Source organism: Delphinapterus leucas, chromosome 19 (genome assembly GCF_059928025.1).
Source record: "Delphinapterus leucas isolate spDelLeu-1000000601 "Yukka" chromosome 19, BTC_Dleu_Yukka2, whole genome shotgun sequence".
NCBI classification, from domain to species: domain Eukaryota; kingdom Metazoa; phylum Chordata; class Mammalia; order Artiodactyla; family Monodontidae; genus Delphinapterus; species Delphinapterus leucas.
Window position 1 is genome coordinate 27,908,630 of NC_143147.1, and position 9,840 is coordinate 27,918,469.

The window sequence follows — 9,840 nt, forward strand, 5'->3', positions numbered from 1 at the left end:
AGAAAGATTTCAAGCGGCTATTTGTGAGCGTTTCCACAAATAACAGTGCAGGTGTGGATAGCCGGTATCTCAAACACCAAATTAGATGTAACTGTCAACATATTTTCACTTTTAATATTAGTTTTGGTAGTACAGGAGACATGGTGATATGCTACATTAAAAAGTTTAATCAAATAAATAAAATTTAGGAATCTGACGAAGATCATCTGGAGGTGAAACTGCAGAACTATCATATTTATGTCCCCCATTAAGTGGTTGGTTCACTGTCACTACTCCTCAAGCAGCCGGTCTGCAACTATGTCAACAGTCCAAACAGTTGGGAAACACTGAACTAGATCAATGAGCGTGGGGGCAATGACTCAGAATCACCTGGAGTGCTGCGTCCAACCATATGGTGAGGGTGGTAGGGAAGGTGGAGTGCCCTCTGTCAAGCTCTCTGGGAACGTATGACCCCTTTCCCCACCAGCTCTGCAGCAAACACTGGCTAAGGTAAACTTCAGCTCTGACACAGAATGACTATGCAGGTACTTCCATCAGCATATGACAAATGACCAAGAATGGCACCTGAATCTAGTCATGCCCAAAAGGTAAAAAGAGAGGTAGACAGAAGTGAGAGAACCGGAAGGCCTAAGAATTTTCCACTGCGGACTGGGCAAGTCCTAGGCCCTGCAGCTATTCCTTCCTACCCCACACCCTGGCACAAAACTTTAACACCAAACTGCTCCTCTTCACCTCCATAAAATCCAAATTGCCCAAACCATGGCTACTGGTCTGCAAAATCAATTCCAAGACAATTCCACCCTCTTCCTGAGAACCATCCTTTACTAAGGATTCCTCAAACCGGCTGAACTTCGGCTGACCCACTCCCTCTAAAGTCCTGGAAAACACTCCACCCTCTTTCCCCAAATCAGAACGCTCCTTTTGTCCAGGATTTTGGAATAAAGGCTCATGCTCTAGTGGATCTTCTTCCACGCCATGAAGATAATAATTGAGCATGATCAACAGGGGGTATAATTCATTGGCTATGGACCCACTGACTCAAGACCCAGGAAAAGGTTGTAAAGTCAACAGAAGAAGATGAGGCATGGTTATTTCTCAAGCAGATATCTTAATCATTATGAAAGTTGAAAGGGGTGGGGGGAATTCACAGAAATTGCTGGAGGGAAAACAAGCTTTCCTATAGCATAAAAGATATTGATTCCATCACATTCCATGCATGTGATCAGAAATAAGAGTGGAAAGATTTTTCCAAGTAAATGAAAAGGGTAAAACAAGAAGGGGCGGGGTGGGAGAGGAGGCTGCTGCATTTACTTAAGAAAAGTTTTTCCAAGTCTTTTAACATAACCCAGCAGTTTCAGATAAACAATGGTGCTGATTACTAACGAATTACATTACCACTCAGAGGCCAGCAGAGGCTCCAGTTGGCCTAACTTCCTGTAAATTTCAGGATGACTAGGCAGCATTTCTTCAAAGTGGATCAAGGCAGTTAAAATGTTTCAGCAAATCAGACTCTGGCTCCAAGCAGTCTGATTGGATCAGCTGTCCCTAGGAGACCTGACCACTCCACAACCCAGAGATAATGAAACATTAAAATTGCATATAATAATTATAATATAATTGCATATAATAATTATATGCAATTCTAGAAAAGGCATGTGAATGTTAAACTAGGAGATGCAGGCTAAACCTATAGCATTGGAGGGGGCAGCTTTCAAAAGTCAAGTGACACGAGCTCAACAAAAATTGTGTAAAGTTCAAATTCAGCACATGGGTGGTAGCTGCTGAAAAAGGCTGCTGAGAGAGCCAGAAGGTTTTGCTTATCTTTTTACAGGAGAGGACAATGGAGAAATTACCAGACCAAGGTCACTTTCCCTTAAAAAAAAAAAAAAAAAAAAGGTTAGCAGGCTTAACCGAGATTTAAAAAAAAACCTTCATAGGTCATAACTCCATGAAATCAGCAGCCTGGTGAGAATCTCTCCAAGAATCCTGTAAGAAATTAAGTGTGGATTAGAGTAATTAAGTGTAAAGTCTCCTTGAGAGTGACTTCTGTTCCTGAAGACTAGAGCCATTTCTGTGAAACACATCATAGAAAAATTGTGAAGAGGATTTGCCAGGCATCACAGCCTTTCCACTTTCACATCAAGGTCTGCAAGCACTATGATCTAAAGAAGAACACAGCAGTGATTTGGGGAGGGAATTAAATAATACAGCTTATTTCAGAAAACCACTCCATTCTCTAGCCTTTGCAAAAGTTCTCATGCTCTCGTAATGGTAATATACTTAGGAGTTTCCAAAAATTACACACATTTCCTCAAAAGAGATATAGGAAAAAATATAATCACAGGGTAAAGGCCAAACATTGTCTCTTCTGAATGCTTCAACAGCCAATTATACATTGATTCTATAGAGAGAAAGAGACTATTAACAGGAAAGTTAAGTAAGACATGTTAAAAAATGTACCCTCGGGCCTAAGTCTGTTCAACTGACAGTAAAATCACCCCCTCAAAAAAGCAGTTTTATGCAAAATCTAGTGTTTTAATTTCCCAGCTTCCAAGAGAAATATATAAGGAGCAGAAATTAAACTAATTATGTCAGCAGCACAGTGAACAAAACTTTAATTGTATTTCACACTAGTTAGACATTTGCAGAACAATACAAAGGCCCTTAAGGGTAGAAACTTCTTTAGAATATAAATGATTCCCAATCAATATGACAAAAATTAGTCCATTTGGGCAATAAACAGATTCACGGTTTACATGGAAAAATTCAGCCAACATCCTAATTCAATATAAAAAATTAACGCAGAGTATAAGAAACAAATCTCTAAAATGGCTTTAAATCATTCCATGATTTACATATGTTGGATCATTAATAGGTCCTTTAAGCCAGTATTGTACTAATCAGCTTTTTTAGCATCCTGCCCACAAAAGAGCCTATTCATTTAGCTGGGAGACAGGTGTTAGCAACCAGCAACCTCTTTTAGCCTCGAGTTCCAGGGGCCTGGTCTGCGAATTACTACGGCCATGATTGGCAAGTCGAAAGGAAAGGCAGTTTAAAAGAGGGAAAGGGAGGAGAGAGGGAAAGAGAAACAAAAGAGCCCGAGAGGGGGTAAAGGAAGATGAGGAAAGAAAGGGCCGTCAGGTGCTACTTAGTGGAGCCACCCTCCAAGCCTGGTAGCCTGAGCTGAGCTCCCAGGCTACCGCACAGATGCTTGAGGCAGAATTTGGATACGGTCATTATTCCCGCAGACAGTAATTCTGGATATATGCCTACACTCCACTCATTCTAAAAAAATATTTTTTCAAGTGTCTATGACTCATTCCTCTTTCCCATATTCTCTAGTTCTTAACTTCAGTCCTCACTCTTTCATGCATTTTCTAAAAGAGCTGACCGAGTAGATATTCCTGGAAAGAGATAGAGAGAAGGCCAGATTTAGAAAGACATCTTAAGCCTACAGAATAAAAATCCTATGAGAAAGTGGGAGAAGAGAACGTTCACTGAGTTCCGTACAATGTACAAAGAAGAGATTTTATCTCTTTTCGTCCACAGAACAATGCTACCAGGTATGATTTTCATCTTGCAGATGAAGAAAATGAAGCCCACAGAGGTTAAGTAACATGTCTAAAGTAGCACAGCCAGGTGGTGGAGGAGCTGGGACTCAAAATCAGGTTTGTCTATTTCCTAAATTGTTACACTTTTCCCAAGTTTAATTCGTTAACTAACATACTTAATGCCCTGATTCTGCTTTAACTCAGAGGGTTCTGTATTTCAGCAATTTTTCTTCCATCCATGAACTCAGCAAAAGACCTGTGACTAAATTTCATTGCCTATTAAGCATCCATTATTTCCAATAAGCGTTTCAGCTATGTAGAAATGAAACATCTGGCAGGTTGGCTTTATTTTAAAATCCTACATACAGAGAATTCCCAGGCAGCTCTCCTATCCAACACGATCAGAACTATACTTGACTACCCATTCAGACCTCCAGTGGTTTCCACATTATCATTCATTTGTCCACTCAGGAAATAAAGGAAGCTACTTTCGCCAACCCTCCCTCATGACTCCAGGCAGATAATACAGCAGAGGGGGCCTCTCTGTAAAGTAATTTACATAAAAGTTATAAAAGCTCTTTGCTATCTGTCATGACTAGGAAATGGGCTATTCTAGCAAATCGAACATCCTGAATAACATAATGATACTTTTAAAGGGACTACCAATTTATAAATAATTTCAAAGCAATGCAACAGTGGCTCCTAAACCTGGCTGCAGATCAAAATCACTTGGGGAGCTTTTTGGAAGCAGATGCCCAGAGTGGTTTTTAAAATGTAGATTCTCGGCGCTTCCCTGGTGGCCAAGTGGTTAAGAATCTGCCTGCCAATGCAGGGGACATGGGTTCGATCCCTGGTCCGGGAAGATCCCACAGGCCGTGCAGCAACTAAGCCCGTGAGCCGCAACTACTGAGCCTGTGCTCTAGGGCCCGCAAGCCACAACTACTGCGCCCGCATGCCTAGAGCCTGAGCTCGGCAACAAGAGAAGCCACCGAAATGAGAAGACCGCACACCGCAACGAAGAGTAGCCCCCGCTTGCCGCAACTAGAGAAAGCCCGCACGCAGCAACGAAGACCCAATGCAGCCAAAAATAAATTAATTAACTAAAATAAAATAAAATGTGGATTCTCAGTCATCACTTACCCACTCAAAAAAAAATCTCCAGGAGGTGGAACTGGGAAATCTGTATTTTTAAAGAACCTCAGTGACTCAGTTGGAAACTGCTAGGTACCAAATCTTTTAAGGAGTGGCTGGCTTTGGAGAACTCCTTGCAATAAAACTCACTAAAAAGACTAAAGCTGCACTGAATACAATGTGACCTTCTTTTTATGATTCAGGAGACTTCAGGATCTCCCAATGCCTCTGGTTCATCATTCACTACTAGTCACTAATCACTGTACTGGCAAAACCAGAAAGGAAGGAAAGGTTAAGAAGACTTCATATTGGTAAAAAGCTGGAAAAACCAGCTTTTGTTTTCCTATCAGATTTTTAAAGAGCTGGTTTCCCCCAGAAGAAACTCAGATTTTATGGTAGCCTCGAAAAAGGAAAATGTTTAAAAACAGGCAGATTCTCTTAACTGCTCCAATTCAGAATGTTAACAGGCCCAAATGTGTCAAAAATGTGGAATATTCAACCTGAACTACATAAAGCAGAGAAACTTCATGACAGTCTTAACGAAGATAAATGAGGATAATGGGTTTAAGCTAAGAATGGCATCATAGGATTAGATAAAACCACTGTCCTGACCATGGCAACTGATAAATCCTGGAAACTGGGAGAGCTGAGGTCTTTCAACACATAAGGCCGATGATTCCTACCTATCTAGGATGGCTTTCATGTGAGATATAACAGGATATCCTATTAAGAGCCCAACTAGTTTTAGGATTTTAAAACTCCAAATAATATAGTCACAAAACAAGAAAGTGACCACACCACCTCCCTATTGAAGCAATGGGAAGTTGTGTGTTTGGATATGAAAAGACTGCCCTTCAAATAGCCAGAATCTTTCTTACATAAACACCAGTCACTACTACCAATAAACAGTAACCAAACAAAAATAAGAACCAGTAACATTACCAAACAATAACGATGAGGCAGCTCGCCCCGTGAGACCTCAGCAACAGCAATTTAAACTATGCATTCTCATTAAACTCTAAATTATAACTCAGCTCTGTATTGCAGGGGTTATGAGATTCAAGGTGCAGACGTTAAATCTTTCCTCCCCAAACATAAACACTATAGCCAGTACAAGTTTAATATAAAAGTCTCTAATCTACCTTTAAAACAATAGCAGTAATAAAGAATAAAAAACTATTTTAAGAATAAAAAATTAAGGTGGAATTAGTCCCGTTAACACTCCTTAGGTTTACTGAATATGCTTTTCCCACTGCTATTTTAAGAGGCCTTAAAGAGGCATTCTTATTAGAGGGTGCTAAGCAGAGTTATTATCAACTGGCTTGGCCATGAGAAAGTTTTGAAAACAAATTAATTTCTAACCTCTTTGAGAGCTCTCTTTTAATGCAGGTCATTTTAGCAATTGGTTAAATTAAGTCAATTTAGAAGATTTACAATCCCCGATCCCAATGTAAACAGTTGGGATAACAGCTGTCTTCCTGATCAATATGAAAGTTTTTAGTGGGCTGATCTTCCAAACTAAATAGACATTAAAATGTGTGTGTGTGTGTCCTAGATTGCATGGAAATTTGCTTCAGGCACAATCAAGTTATCTGTTAGCCCTGCCACATCAAGCTGCAACTGTCATATACAATTTTCAAACTTAAGAAAATAACACTTCTAAATAAACTGTAATTTATGACTTGTACTCTGAAGTCCAGAATTATTAGGAAATATGCCATGATGTTTCAGAAATGCTTGCCATCATCTATTTCCTTGAACGTGAAAAAGAATGCAATCAAGAAAAAACGATAAAGACGTTGTCAAACCTGAAATCCCGTGAACTAGCTCCCAACCCTAGAATTCTGTACACAAACTCAGCCCAGCACCATGTCCCCTGCCTACTCCCATTCCTAGAAAAAGGTTCCAATAAGTGGCAGCCTTGGCCACACTTCAGTAACTTGAACGGTCACCAGGAAAACCACAACTGCTCCCCAAACAGTTGCACCAACAGGGGTGACAGGAAGTCTCTGTCCTCCAAACCACCTGTAACAGGGATGGGCAAGGAACTTACTTTCTGAGAAGGCCACATGCACCTGGGGATGTTTGTTCATTACGTTAACAGTGGCCTTTAGCCAGGGTGCAAAGTGGCAGTTGTGGGTAAAGCCCTATTTCCAAGCTAACAATAATTCTTCCCTGGGGTAGACAGGGAGGAGCATGGTACACTCTTCCTTGATTACACAAGCAGCTTTTTCTCCTAGAACAAATGACAGACCAACAAAAAAGGAGAAAATATGCTGCTGTTTCTATCTTCTGCCAGCCTGAAATCAAGCTCTGAGCAGACGTCTGCGACGCTCTGGTTCCCCAGGTCTAGCATACTTCCCCAAGCCTAGTCAAATGTTTCATGGGCAGCCAGCTGCACAGAGGCCCCATGTCCCTCTCCGTCTTAGCCACTGGCGACCTCACACACATCACCTCAAATGAACAGAGGACAACTCCCAAAAGAGATAACAGTGGACCCTGGGCGGGGCGGAGGTGGGGGGGAGAGGAAAACCACATCCCCAAACTTCTCCATCAAGCCTCCAAACTCCAGCCTCCACCTTCCTCCAGCACGCCCGCAGGGCTCCTGCACTAGGAAGCTGGGTCAAGCTAGTTCCTTAAAATGCAGACGCAGGCCGCCGCGTACCTGACTCGGTTTCCTATGCTGTAAAGCGGCATCTTTCCCCCCACGAGCCAACTGAACGTGCCGATCTGTAGGGCGTTTGGAAATATTTGAGAACACACGTCTCCCGTTACTGCCCCCACAGGTGAAATGCTTCCTTTGAGGGGACTTTTAATGGGACAGGTGCGGGCTACCTTGAATGCGCAGACTTCCAGCGAGGCAAGGCGTCCCCCATCCCCTGTAGGCAAGGAGAGTCTCAGGCCGCGCCCCGCACAGAGGAGGCGCCCCCGGACAACAGCCTGGCGAGACCCGAGGCCGAGCAGCGCCCCCGACTCCGGCCTCCCCCGGGACCCCACCCCAGGCCCGGCGCTCGCGGAGCCAAGCGCCGCCGCCGCCGCCTCCTCCTCACCTGCCGCGGCCGCCTGCCCCGCCCGCACCTGAGAGGGGAGGGGTGGGGAGGGGCCGGATCCGGGCCGCGGACGCCTCAGGCAGGGGGGCTGCGGGCTGAGCCGCGCCGGCGTCTCCGGGGCTGAGGGGTACCCGGGGGCGGTAGCGACATCCTCACAGCCGGCCCCAGGAAGTAGGCCCCCCCCACCCATCTCCGGCCTCCCGGCCCGGTCGCTCCCGCCCCTCGCGCGGCCCCGCTCCCGGCGCGGCCCCGCCCCCCCTCGGGAGCGCGCCTCCGCTCCTGCCGCTCCCGAGCCACCATAGAGACGGGGGAGCCGCGCGGCGGGCTAGAGCGCGGCCACCGCGCGCGCCCCCTGGCGGAGCCCAGCCGCGGGAGGCGGAGACCTCCGAGTCTGAGACCGGGCCAGACGTCGGTACCCTGGTGTGAGGGCGTCCGCGGCTCCTCGTAGCCTTGGTTACCGAACTCTGCACGAGGTGCTGAAGGGTCCAGATCCTTGGTGCAGATTGGTGACACTGAGCGAGCCCCATAACATCTCAGAACTCGTTTCAAAATAAAAGTTTCAAAGTTGCCTCACTTTCATATCCCATTGTTCCTCACAACAGTGGCTCTCAGCAGGTGATGGTCCCCAAAATTACCATGAAAGAAGCCCAGGCCCACCAGAGTTCACTAGCTTATTCAAAGTCCCATAGTTAGAAAGTATTAGAAGCCAGATCTGGAGGACATCAAAACCCACGTTTGTCCCATTCACTTAATGGCACCTCCCTCTCCAGCATTTCCCAGTCTAAGCCCCCAGAGTTAGCTAGTTTCACCTTAAGAAAGTGAGGAAACTGCTAAGAGGAAGGCCCTGGTAGAATGAAGATGATTGTGTGGAGGAGCCCACCCAGCCATTCATCAGCTAGCTGTGTACCTTTCAGCTAGCTGTGTATCTTATTTCTAAAAGGTCTTTGTGACTTGTGATTAAGGCACATCATTCCCCACCCAGTCTCTCCTTCTCTTGATGTTAATTATTATCATAGAAAGTTAATAGGTCCAGAGCAAGGGATGGGGGGAGGCCCAGAGATGTCTTTTTGTAAGCTTAGTTCTTAAGCTGAGTGCTCAGTTCCAAAAGGGAGTGCACTTAAGCCACTGATTGGCCTAATAATTGGTGTCAGAATTCATGATATCCTTGTGGATTTTTTCTGGGCCCTCTGGTATATATTACAGCTAAATCATTGGAACGCTGCTAAATAATGTGCATGTCGCTGAAGCGAGGAGGGCTCAGAGCTGCATTTACCCACACTCCTTTCTCCACCTTTAGTATTATCACCATCACTATTTTTCATCTTTATCGTGCCCTTCCACAGAGGCACTCAATAACGTACCCATTGTGCAAGTAATCTGAAATCCTTTTCCGCAAGCAATAGTATTTAGTACTAATAAAACACTAGTTTGTCTACCAAGTGACATATTTATAGGAGCTGTTTACGTTGATGTATTTTTATTATTTCTACTCATTTGCTAAGTACTTTCCAATACATATTTATGAAGCACATGCCTTTCCCCAAACAGCTGTGAAAAAACAAATCATATTTCTTTTATTAGTAGCAGCGTGGCTTGTAAGTCCTAGAGCCCTGATTTTTGTTACTTTTGGCAAGAGCATGAAAAATTAATGGTGACTGAGTACCTACTATGTGTCAGACTCTGTGAAAGGCACTTTACATAAATTATCTGTTTAATTCCCCTGAGGCATATATTTTACCAATAAGGAAAAGGTAATTCCCCTGCAACATACATTTTACCAACAAGACAAAGACATTACCTTGTCCAAGTAATTCAGCCAGAAAAGACCCAGTAGGGTTTTGAACCTAGATTTTCCCGATTCCAAAATCCCAAATCATCATTCTACTTCACCAGCTCTTAAATTCTCCGGACCTAATAAATTTTGCAAAATATAAAGTATTCCTTTCTGAGAGAGGTTGTATAGGTTAACCCAGAATGGAACAGGAAGTGATAAACGGACACAGGATGCTAACCCCAATTTTTCTATCAGAGGTTATTCTCCGAGGGAATTATTCCCTAAGAAATCAGTGGTAGGGTGTTTCAATACATGGCTGGGTAAGTATTTGGTG

The 9,840-nt window shown here is 44.0% G+C and overlaps 1 protein-coding gene across 9 annotated transcripts in view; it reads right to left on the reverse strand.

Moving 5' to 3' along the window:
- The window catches only part of RFFL (ring finger and FYVE like domain containing E3 ubiquitin protein ligase), a 66,657-nt gene extending 58,721 nt beyond the window's left edge, over positions 1 to 7,936 (reverse strand). For 2 of the 9 annotated variants that reach the window (XM_089900821.1, XM_022566395.2), the window contains exon 1: positions 7,733 to 7,932. In XM_089900821.1, the coding sequence (XP_089756947.1) occupies positions 7,733 to 7,922 (190 nt within the window). In that variant the 5' untranslated portion in view covers positions 7,923 to 7,932. Of the gene's footprint in view, positions 1 to 7,517; positions 7,665 to 7,732 lie in introns of those variants that run through there. The other 7 variants (XM_089900819.1, XM_089900812.1, XM_022566392.2 and 4 more) reach the window with 7 other exon arrangements.
- Between the last annotated feature and the right edge of the window lie 1,904 nt (positions 7,937 to 9,840).